Raw genomic sequence first — 12,463 nt, 5'->3', positions numbered from 1 at the left:
CTTCACCATGGTGATAAGATAGGGCAAAAACATAAAATGTGAGGACAGTTGTAAGTTCAAGGACTGGTCAAAAGTGCGAGGACCAGTCAAAAATAACTTTTACAGCCCTCTGAGCAGTCCATATGCATAAAAGGATACAGCAATAGAGAGGGATGAAGGAAGGGAAGGGAAATTAGAGTAGGAGTGAGGGTAAGAGAGGGAGGAAGAGAGGAGGAGAAGGAGAAAGGAAGAGGAAGTAGGGAGGAGAAGAAGGGGGGAAGAGAAAGTAAGAAGGAAAGAAAAGAGAGAGGTGGTAGGTTTGAGGAGAAAGATTGCTGTACAATAAAAAAGATGAAAAGGAAGAAACCCAACCCCAAACAAATATAAAGATATTAAGATAAAGAATGAATTGTTAAACTTTAAAAAATAAAAGAGAACAAATATGAATAAATAGCAATAATTAGAAACACACATACAAACATACAATGTATTTTCTTTGAACAGAGTATTTGGCCGGTTCACAAATTTAAACAGTGTTTAGTCATTTCAATTAAATTTACAATTTCTATATTTCCTTTTTGCCACATTTATTCCTCATCTATTTTTTTAAAAAAACAATATTACCCTTCATCGTCGTCTCTAATCTTAATCAAATTCAATTTTTCCCTTCTATTCTATATTATACCCCTTCCCATTGTCATCTATTTTTATATCCATCCTCACATTGGTTAATTATGTAATTATGTAATATAGTTGTTTAATACAAATTCAACATTTTAATATGAATCAATTAGTTATATAACTATCTTTTTTGTATATTAATCAAGATGAACATGAATATTCCAATTATTTCCATGCAATCCAATTTCTTACAAATCAATTAATTATATTTACCAATAATAATAAACCAAATAATTTCCCCCATATATTCCTCCAAACCACAACTTAACCATTTCTACTTTCAACACAATATACAATTAATAGTATCTCAATTATTACAATTCCCTAGTTAAATAGAGCTTTTTTTCTTTTGTGTTTTAAAATCTTGAACTCTCCTCTTTTGCCCTAAATTTCCCATTGTTTGCAGTTTTGCACCTACCTTTTTTGGTGAGGAAAAAGAAAAAGAAAAAGAAATCTCTCTCTGCCTCATTTTGTCAAATTGCAGCAAAGACCCTGCTTTACTTTCAGTTTCGCTTTTAAAGCATAGTTAGGGGGGGAAAATCTGCAGCACTCTGCAGCTAGCAACTACAGAGCCCTGAGCAAAACAGCTGAGAGCAAATCAGCTGAGAGTCGGGAAGCCGATCTAATCAACTTATGCTAATTAACCTATGCTGAAGCTTTAAGGGGCTGTTTTTTCTATTTTTGCAGGCATAGGTCTACTCATTTGTTTTCTTTTAACACTGATCAGCTGTAGGGCCGCCCTTTGAAGCCCCGCGGCAAGAGTTTAAACAGTTTTTTTCCCTCTAGCCATCAGCTGGGACTCAGGAGACAGCCGGGAGCAACCCACCATGCGCCGTGCATTCTTTCCAAAAATCGGGACTTTTTTAAAAAGCCGCGGGACGTGGGACAAATTGTTCAAAAGCAGGACTGTCCTGCCAAAAGCGGGACATCTGGTCACCTTACCTATGGGAGTCTGACTACAGCCAATAGAATACATTTTTGGCACAGGAACAGGAAGCTCAAGGGCAAGGCCCAAGAGAAGGTATAAATAACCCTCATTATCCATGGACCACAACTCCATGTGGGCAACTGCCCAGGGCCTCAAACCCATATGGTCCTGTTCATCAATAAACCATCTTTCCAATCAGTCTCCATGTTTCCAGTGTCTTTCTCTCCACTTAGAACTAAACCAGATGGATATTTCTTCCAACACTGCTATTTTCAGAAAGTCTCTATCTTCTTTTTCTTTTGTGATCAATATTGTGCCAAAATAAATCTATGAACAGATTGTTTCCATTCATATTATGATTCTATTGTGCCAAAATCCAGGAATCAGTGTGCACGATGAATTGTGCACAGTGAACAATAGAGATGGGCAAATCAAAGTCTGCAGATCACATCTGGCGCTCATCTTTTCTGGGAGGTGAGTGGGCATGGGCAATCTCTTCAGCCCTTCTGTAAATGGGAGGCTTTAAGAGGCAAAATGGGTGCTTTACATAACGCATAGTGTGCTTTTCCCCCCTTTCTGTTTTCCTGAGATGCCTTACATAATTTTTACACTCAACTAAGTCCCAAAGCAGAGTTCTATTCCAGTAAGGTGAAATTTTGATTTGGATTTTTGATGTTTTCATAGTCCTCAGATAGCATTTCTAACCAGAAAAATATCCAGTTAGTCTGCAGATCCTCTTTAGGGTCAACACTGAGATGAATTCAAATGATTCCATTCCTAAGCTTCAAATTCTTAAGAGGTAGCTTAAAATATATGGTTAGTTTGACTAAAAATTTAAAATATTTATTTCCATATTATTTTTCTGTCTTTGTTTTTTATTCATATGATTTATTTATTTGTTTTTTATTATTATCATCCAAGACAAGCGAGCTGGGGAACGGAGGAGAGCATACGATTTTAAAAAGATCATTAACTAGAACTCCTGGCACTCAAATTCTTGAATGGACCTTAAGAAAGAAGAATACTCCTTGCTATGTAATTATCTAATACATATTCTTAGCAGTGTGAAACAGTCATATAGATATCCACCCACATGGGATTGTTCTACTTTGTCTATTGCTATTTTCTTGTTCATTCCATTCTATCTTTTGGTTAGATGCTCTATTATTTTTCAATTAATATAGTATCAATCGGAAAAAAATAAAAAAATTGCTTTTTCCTTCCTATCAGCAGCATCTAATCGGCATCCTTACCTGATCATCTGATATTCTGATGATTATTACACAGCTTCTGGAAATAATGGAGTCTTTGTTCAATGTTATAGCTGACACAGAAAGGTCAGAGTGCCCTCCTCCATCCTTCCTTTTTGTATGTTTTTGGTGGGATGAAACAGAAGGCAAAGGCTATGTGTTGGTGGAGACTCAAAGCACCCCATATTTATATGTTAGCTATTCTGTAGAGAAAATAGTAATAGAAGGGAAGCACAGAAAAAGTGAAAATACCAAAAAAGATCACTCTATTATGCATTGTTATTTTCAGATTTGTATGGAACATGCAGAAGATTCTAAGTGTGTGGGTGGGTGGGTTTCAACTGGGCACAATACCCAAGTAGAGTGAGATTAACATACAACTGTTTGTTAGAATCAATGAGATAATACCTGCTTCACTCTAATTCTAGACCTCCCAGAAGTTCATTCCAATCTGTTCATTCCAATTCTCTGAAACTACAGGTTTCTCAAGATATGGCCATAATGGAGCCTGCCCATTAGGGTCACATGTCTCAATCGTTGTTAGGTGAAGCATCTCACCTAACATCCCCCCCCATCCCTGCTCTCCCCAATGAATTGTTAAACAATTGCTGAGTCATTAAGTGGAGCCCAGGGTGCATCAGGCATGGGGGAGCCCCTTGGAGGCCTAGCACAGGCACAGGCCCACCTCCCGGCCCACCCAAGGCCTCCCCCACCAGAGGTCTGCTTCCCACCCTTTCGGTCCCCTCAGGCCTTAAGCCTAATTCCCACCCCACCAAGCCAATCACCCTCCTCGTCACTTACCTTTTGAAGAGCTCCGAGGCCTTTCAGAGCACCAAAATGGATTGCTTTTCTTATGCAGCCACATGGCATGGTTACAAAAGCATCCGTCATTTTGTACTACCTTCAAAATGATGGCAGTGTTCAGTTCATCTCCACCAGCTGGGAGACAAACTGCTTTATTTTGCTGCCTTGTCAGGGTCTGCACAGCACTGCAGAAACTTTCTGCAGCATTCAGAAGCTTTTGCAGTGCTACACGGACCTCATTAAGGCAACAAAACAAAGCAGTTTGCCAGCCATTTTATCCCAGCCCACAACAGGAAGGATGAAATGGCAGCCTCATTCGGGTTGCTCTGTGCGGCCCAGGGACATATGGACTGCCCTCCTTCCCCAATATGAGAACCAGAAAACTTCCAAATGTAAGTACAATGGGTGATGAGTATATGGGGAGCAGGCACAAGCACTGCGGCATCCTGGTGGGTTGGGATGGGAGAAGAAGCAGCTCTGTAGCATCACTATGGTTGGTCATAAGGGTGAATGACTTCAGGAGCACTGCAGGCATCATAACTTTGAAATAGGTCATATGTTGCAACTTTGAATGTTTGTTAAGTGGCCTGTTGTATCTCAAGGACTAACTGTACACTGTAATATGATATTCCCATGCCATAAAGAAATTTGTGGTGAATGCAGGAAGGAAAGAAGGCTGGATTCATTGATCATATTGATTCATTTTCAGTTGGTGAAAGTCAATATTAGATCCCAATCTGCATTATGTGGTGGAGGGGAGGAAAAAAGCCGACCCTGAAAGTGTTTCTTGCATTTTATTCACTTTGTCACACACAGTTTCTCTTCCTGAGTGGCTGTGAAACAGTGTCTTATTAATATTTATTGCTAGGTGACATTTATGAAAAGGAGCCACAAATAATTGTTATCTGCAGTTGGCAACAATAGTCTCCACTGTATTCAAGAGTGTCAACCATCACATTACAAATGCTTATTCTGTACACATAAAATCTGCCTATTTTATGGGACTATTAAGACTTGGTTTCAATATGGACAGCTGCTGGCTAGATGGAGAGAAGATCAAAAAATTGGTATTTTGCAGCAGGATGAGAATTTGATAAAGCAAATAAGAGATGAAGGTCAAATGCACATAAAAAGGTTGTACAATGCATTATTGGAAATAGATTCAGAAACAGACTTAGTCAAGGGTTGTATGATAAAATGGGCACAAAATGTAGGTGAACCAATAATGATGGAAACATGGGAAAAGATATGGGTTAGAAATGTAAGATTTACACAAGCACAAAATTTAAGGGAGAATTTTTACAAAATGTTTTATAGATGGCATTTAGACCCAAAAAAACTAGCTTGTATGTATTCAAATTTACAACCCAAGTGTTGGCGATGTGAGTGTGAAGATGCTACATATTTTCATATATGGTGGACATGTAAAAAGATTAAGGCTTTTTGGATAAAAATATGGTGGATTATTCAAAATATTTTGAAGAAAAAAATTAAATTTACACCACAGTTTTTTCTGTTGGGAATAGTTACGGATTGTACAGTAATAGAGACTAAGTTGGTTTTGAACTTAATAACAGCTGCCAGATTACTGGTGGCACAGTACTGGAAGAAGGAAGATCCACCTACTATTGAGGAATGGACATTAAAAGTTGTGCATTTGGCGGAAATGGCAAAAATTTCATCATACCTTAAAGACCATTCAAATGAGAGATATATATCGGAATGGAGAAAATGGATTGATTACATACAGAAGAAGTATCCGAATAAGAAGATTCATATAGCTTATGAATGAAATAATATTAAGTAGTTTATGTTTTTTTTTTTGAGTTATAAGGAGTTAAGGACCTAGGGAGAATATGAAATGTAATAATTTGTTAGCACATTTTAGTTCTTGGTTTGTGAATGCTATACCCTGTGCTCGTTCTGGGAAGTCTAGGGAGGGGGGTGGGGGGAGGGAGGGGAAGGGAGGGTGGGAAGGGGAGGGGGGTTGAGGGGGGAAGGGTGGGGGGTGAAAATGTTTGTATTTTTCATAAAACTTTTCAATAAAAAAAAAATAATCTGCCTATCCTATTTACTGGAAACTTGGAATGAAAAGTTTCATACATAAAAGTTACTATCATTGCACATATTGTGCCAGTTTATCCCAAAGCAAACGAATTACAGACTGTTTAAAAACAGGTTTTAAATAAGGATATCTCCAAAACCCTGCTTTTCATAAAAATCTGGCATTTTTATATTATAAAGGCATAGAAAATAAAACAACAATATATAGATACCAGTGTTTTTTTTTCTGCTAAGCAGTTGGAAAATGGAGATCTGTTTTCCCCTCTATTGCTCTGATCTGGATGCTAAATAATATTGACTTAATTCTATGGCCATCTGGACCAGAAAGGATCATGATTGGATTAGTTAGTTGTGCACTTTGTTGATACAAGCTTTTCTAAAATTATTTGTTCTCCAATGGCTTCCACTATTTAAACTCTAATTAAAAACAATTTGCAAGACAATAACCAATTCTATAATCATTTCAAGGAAGATTTTAATGTCTATTAGTTTTAAGTAGTGTCTGGATTTCTCAGTATTTGAGTTCTAGATTTTCAGAAATTTAGATTTTACAGTAAGTTTTATGTAAGAGGGATCAAATTAATTAATTAAAGAAAATATTTCAACAACATAAATGAAAACAAGGTAGAATGAGAGAGGATCTAACCATGTAAACCAGATGGATTATATCCCAGAGTTCTGAAGGAGCTCGTAGACATAGATGTGATCTTGGAAGCACTGAACCATAACTTTCAAAGATCCTGGAGCACTGGGAAACTATCAGAGGACTGGGAAAGAGCTGATGTGGTTTCCATCTTCAAAAAAGGGAAAAAAAAATTGATCCAGGAAACTACAGACCAATCAGCCTGACATCAATATCTGGGAAGATCCTAGAAAAGATAATCAAGCAACAGACCTGTAAACACCTAGAAGCAAGCAAAATTATAAGGAAAACCAACATGGGTTTGTCAAAAACAGATCTTACCCAAACTTGAATACTGGGCCCTATCTAACAAAATGAAATTCAATGGTGAGAGAAGTAAGGTTTTATATTTAAGCAATAAAAATCAAATGCATAGGTACAGAATAGCTTAATAGCTATAACTATGAGAGGGATTTAGGGGTCCTAGGGAATAACTGCTTAAATATAAGCCAGCAATGTGCTGCAGCCACCAAGAAAGTCAATGCAATCCTAGGCTGCATTAACAGAGGATAGAATCAAAATTAAGATCACATGAAGTGCTAGTGCCACTTTATAATGCTTTGGTAAGACCACAGTTGGAATATTGCAACCAGTTTTGGTTGCCACAATATAAAAAATATGTTGAGTCTAGAAAAGAGTGCAGAGAAGAGTAACAGAGATGATTAGGGGGTTGGAGGCTAAAACATATGAAGAATGGTTCCAGGAATTGGGTATTTCTAGTCTAATGAAAAGAAGGACTGGGAGTGACATGATAACAGTGTTCCGATATTTGAGGGCTGCCACAAAGAAGAGAGAGTCAATTTATTCTCCAAAGCACCTGAACACAGAACAAGAAGCAATGGATAGAAACTAATCAAGGACTAAAAGACCTCCAAGGTCCCTTTCAACCCTATTATTCTAGTTCTATGTTCATGTTCCCATTTTAGTTTGAGAAAAATGGCATTAACTTTGCTAATATATATAGTGTTGGGAAATCATTAAAATTTGTAGTGGAGCAAATTCCAAGCAGTTCAATGAAAAGCATGGGGCAAGTCTTTTTAAATGTTATTCTACACTGCCCATTTAGAATTGGACTAAATCTTGAATAGCACAAAGGATAGGAACATGTTCTCCCAGCCATGCTTTGGCACTGCACACTTGGATCTAATTTGGATAATCAGGCTGCTCCCTTAAGGTAATGAGGTCCTGAATAAATGAGGTCCCAACATACAAGCTCCCTTGAATCTCTTGCTATTTTTTTCTGCAAAAATGTTTAGATTAAAAGGGGGAGATGGTCACAAAAAAAGGTGAGAAACCTATTTCTAACCCATCAGTTACTGAGATGTGGACTGGTCAATATGACAGCCATCCCTCAGTGTAGTGAACAGTTCTTACTCACCTCTCCCCTATATTGTAGCTCCACTTGTTCATTATTTATTTGATTTATAAGACACCTCACTCCAGAGGCTTTAGGGCAGGGGTGTCAATTTCAAAACTTAATTTCATTATGGGACGCATCAACATTATGGTTGCCCTCAAAAGGCAAGTAGCTGTCCAGTTGTTTTGGGACCGCACCCAAGGCGCCTATTACTATTGGTACTACCCTTGTTTGCCTTTGCCATAGTCATTATATTTGTATTTGTAGGTCTTTGTATTTTGCTATCTTCTCCAGTTTTTTCTCTGTCAGTGGCAGTGCTGTCTCCAGGCACTGCCACCCAGACTTTTTTGTCTTTTTTATTGACAACTGTTATGTGGCAGGTGCCTGTCTGTCTGGATTCTAAGTCCCAGAGCAATTTAACTTCTTCATTTTCTATTACTTTTTCTATTTTACGGTCCCACCAGTTCTTGCTTACAGGCAAATGATATTTCTTGCAGATCTTCCAATGCACCATTGTTGCTACTTTGTTGTGCCACTGCTTGTAGTCAGTTTGTGCAATCTTCTTGCAGCAGTTTACCAGGTGGTCCACTGTTTCTTCAGCTTTTTTGCATAGGCAGTACTTTGTCAGTCTCTGTCTTCTCAATTCTGGCTTTGTATACATTTGTCCTTAAGGCTTGGTCTTGTGCAGCCAGAATTAATCCCTCAGTCTCTTTCTTTAACTTTCCTGCTCTTAGCCATTGCCAGGTCTTGTTGTTGTTGTTATTTAAAAAACATTTGTAAAATGTTTCAAGAAACTGTTATTACCAACAAAGTGTGCTCTATTTTTGTAAGCAATCCCCCCCCACTCCACCTCAGTGACAAGTGTAATCTCAGTTATAATACAAGTGAGCAGGGCCAATTCATACAGGTTAGTGCAGATCCTTGTATTAAGAGATCCACTCTTGCTGCTTGGCACATACATGTCAAAGTGCCACCTTTCAGAGCAACCAGCAATTTATTCTTTCAACAAGATCCATGGTGAGGATGATTTCTACCACTCGGGGCTGCTGGATACTCATAGCAAGTAAGGAATCCCTTGCCTGGAATAATTCAGGCTTACAGAAACACTGCAGCATGATGACCCAAGGAAGGCCAAGAAAAGGCTAAGCCATCCCTTAATAGTTTATTCACTATTCTACATATACAGGCTCATGGTATTTCAACTTCAAACACTTTGAAATCACATGTAATGACTGTAAAACAGAGCTTTACAAACACACTAATGGCGATATGTTACATTTATTACATGAAAATCTACCACTCCAATTTGTGCACTGTATTTACCTCAAAAGAAAACAAATATGAGTTTATGATGATTTGTTCCCCAATCAAGAAAATGTAAATATAGGCAAAAATCTTTTGCAATACCCAACTTCTTTTATTGTTCAGCTAAGGATTTAACGTTTGCTAATATCAATTCTGGAGATTTCCCCACTTCAATAACTGTTTGCATATGACACAGTACAGTAATACAGTAGTGTGTACATTTATGTATATCTGTATACATTTGTCAGAAACTATTCTCCAAAAATGGGCATGACAAAAAGATGCATTAATATTTGGTATAGCAGTAAGGTAAGACATCTTTTATACAACGAAGAGTCACTCACAGAAGCATTTCCCTCTCTAGAATGTATAGAGCAGGAGTTTCAAACTCACATCATCACGGTGGCATCATGTGATATATCGGGACATTTTTTCCCCCTTCGCTAAACCAGGCGTGGGCATGGCCAGCGCGTGATGCATCTGGCCCATGGGCTAGGAGTTTGACAGCCCTGGTATAGAGGAAGAAGAAAGAGCAAATACCCAGGGAAGGGATAGTAAGAAGAAACTAAAATTGGTGATGAGATATGAAGTAAAGAAAACTGAATAAGGTAGGAAAGAAAAGAAAAGGAATTTCTGTTTAGATGTCAAGAAAAAATCCTCCCAAGGAACCATTTGCACCTCTGCCTATTTATTTGTTTTCAATCAATGTTACCTGTCTATTCCTCTGTCACAATCCTCCCATTCCTACACAATTCACTGATAATTGGAGAGGATTTATCATTTTCCTATTGATATATTTGAATGTCTCTATCTGGCCCAAACTGTAATCTTAAAGCCCTTGCTGATAAACCAGTAATCCAACTGTACGTAACACAAAGAAGGGCATAACAGTATTAAAGGTCTTCAAGAATTGATAATTTTGTTAATTTTTAGGCACTTTTAGATAGTAAAGAAAGTGTTGATGAATAATGTAAAAATTTATATTAATTGATATAGCTTCCAATGACGGTAGACTGAAATATACTATCTTCTATGTTCCAGAGAGGTAGTACTGCTTGGCTCCTTGGCTCTCCAGTCTTTTTGTAATAGGTCAGAGATAGTAGCCACATAGTTGCAAAGGAGAGTATGTTTTGACCATTCAGGTGAAATAAATATTACATTTCTCAGTTAATAGTGGCACATTCCATTCTTCCGAAGTCAAAAGAATTAGTTTTATGACCCTTGGAGTTCAACTGGATTCTGAATTCTGCAAGAAGACTTGGGCTTGCATATACATTTTGTCAATCCTCAGTTTGTAATTGGCTTTGTCTAATTAACTTTCCCTTCCCTTATTAATTACCAGTAGTAATGGAAGATAACTGTTTGAAATCAAATCTTGCTCTTAATCGATGATAATAGTAAAATTTTAAGTTCTCCATGAAACTTAAATCCCCACAATATGAATATTCTGGAGTCTGAAAATTTTCCATTGCTTTGAAAATTGCACTGATTTAAACATAGGACAATTCCTATGTTTAAGGTAAGTCTTGCTTCACTTTCCTGTAGTGCTTTCTCACAGAAAGGAAATCCAAATCTCATTATAGAAAATGGCAATGCTCTTCTTGATTTTAATGAAGTTCCATTTTATGTATAAGTATTTATGATTACCCTGACATTACCATTTGAAAATAAATTTTAAGGAATTGGAAGTATCAAATTTTCTCCAGATGAGAATGGTAGGCTCTCAGCTTGCTCAATGTTCACAAAAATCCATTTTCCCATTCCATAAATTAAGTGCATTGAGCAATTCCTCAAATATGATTCACACAGAAAATAAAATTATTTTTGTTGTACAGTACTATTCTATTGTTAAGGGTAAACCTGATGCAATATTAGGCAAGTCTGTGCCTTAAATATATAAGCATAACTTACCCCAAAATTTATGTATTACAAACTTAGTCACACAAATATTTTTTTTTCATGGTAACTATTTCACATATTAAAGTTCAAAAGCTTCTAGTTTGCAATCTCTGTACCTGCATGAACAAGCAATGAGTGTTGTTTTGAACACATTTTTAGCAGTACTTATTTATTTCATTTTTGTTGATTTGTCATTTCTTATGAAAGGATTCACTTATTTGTATACATTGTTCTTCTTTTCCTTTGGCTTCAACAGTTATGATAAACCACGATACCAAAAAGTATGTAAAATGATGAGTACTGAAAAGTATATGCATTTATGGGGGTGGGGGGAGAATGTTTTACTTCATCAAAATTGGTAGTTTCAATTCAAACTTTAAAACTAGGGAAATATCTTGTAGATATAGTCTCAATAGAAAATGTTTTTTGAAATTCACATTAGATACATCTTAACTTCAGAAGAAAATATTTTAATTTTTTCCATGCATGGCTTCTATAAATTGACTTGCAAAGGGAAAACAATTCTGAAACTATTCTTTCAAATATTCCTGTTTTTTGCCAAATTTTCCAAATGAGAAATGAATTTTAGAAAATTCAAATATGTGAAATATTCATGTGAATTTTTTTGCATGCTGTGCCTTCCTGATGAAAAAGTAAATCTCTTCCCATTTTTTCCTCCATATGACTTCTGTAATGAATCCAGCATTCTGTTTATTCATGACCTCAAATTCCTCAAGCTGTAAAGTAGGAGCTATGCATTGAGTACAGGTTATCAATGGGATTGCCCACTCTTGATTGTAAGGGTCCAGGTTCTGTAGATGCTAAGAAACAGTTGCTCTGGTTGCTGAAGGAGTTGTCATCGCTATCCATCTCACAAAAAACGGGCTCAGAACCTTCACAATAGAAAATAAAATGGTTAGTTCTAGCATCATCCTTTGAAAGAGACAAGTCATATTTGGAGCCACAAAAATGAGTCAAAACTATTCAATGCAACTGTACTCTAATACAATTTCCATATATTTAAATAATAGATAGAAAAGTTGTCAACCATTTCTGAATATCATGGCTGCTAGATGTGAAACTGCAAAAATACATCTGATCACTAAATGGTGGCAAAAACATATTTAAAACCCTAGTTTGTTGCTGATATCTTAGTGGTCATCTGGAATTTTGTAGTATAGATCTGTTGGGACTATAAGATAAGATACTCAAACTGGCCTAGATATGTACTATAGGTTGGAAATGTCTAATGATCAAATTTTCAGAAAATTGATAAAATGAACTCATACATATTTATTTATTTATTTATTTTATTCAATTTGTATACCGCCCTTCTCCTAGTGGACTCAGGGCGGTGCACAGCCAGAACTAAAACACATAACAATACAAAATTTAAAATTATTAAAAGAATTACATACTTTGGCCCAATTTAAAACAATTCGAATTTAAAACCCATTGACAGATTAAAAGCTAAAAAACTAAAACACTAAAAAAGGGGGGGGTTCACGCCAGCC

The 12,463-nt window shown here is 36.7% G+C and overlaps 1 protein-coding gene and 1 long non-coding RNA gene across 4 annotated transcripts in view; both read right to left on the bottom strand.

Annotated features, from left to right (window-relative positions):
- LOC117661283 (uncharacterized) overlaps positions 1 to 3,154 on the bottom strand; it is a 44,633-nt gene extending 41,479 nt beyond the window's left edge. For all 3 annotated transcript variants that reach the window (XR_009622048.1, XR_004589947.2, XR_009622049.1), the window contains exon 1: positions 2,842 to 3,154. This is a non-coding gene — a long non-coding RNA (uncharacterized LOC117661283). The remainder of the gene's footprint in view (positions 1 to 2,841) is intronic.
- An 8,481-nt stretch (positions 3,155 to 11,635) lies between these two features.
- Positions 11,636 to 12,463, bottom strand: part of LMX1A (LIM homeobox transcription factor 1 alpha) — a 60,853-nt gene continuing 60,025 nt past the window's right edge. Inside the window, exon 9 of the mRNA XM_087891149.1 lies at positions 11,636 to 11,842. Within this exon, the coding sequence (XP_087747275.1) occupies positions 11,682 to 11,842 (161 nt within the window). The 3' untranslated portion in view covers positions 11,636 to 11,681. The remainder of the gene's footprint in view (positions 11,843 to 12,463) is intronic.

The sequence above is a fragment of the Pantherophis guttatus genome, chromosome 3, assembly GCF_059756535.1.
Source record: "Pantherophis guttatus breed Tessera chromosome 3, ASM5975653v1, whole genome shotgun sequence".
Taxonomy (NCBI): domain Eukaryota; kingdom Metazoa; phylum Chordata; class Lepidosauria; order Squamata; family Colubridae; genus Pantherophis; species Pantherophis guttatus.
The sequence above is the reverse complement of the archived record's forward strand: the minus strand, read 5'-3'. Positions and strand labels throughout refer to the sequence as shown.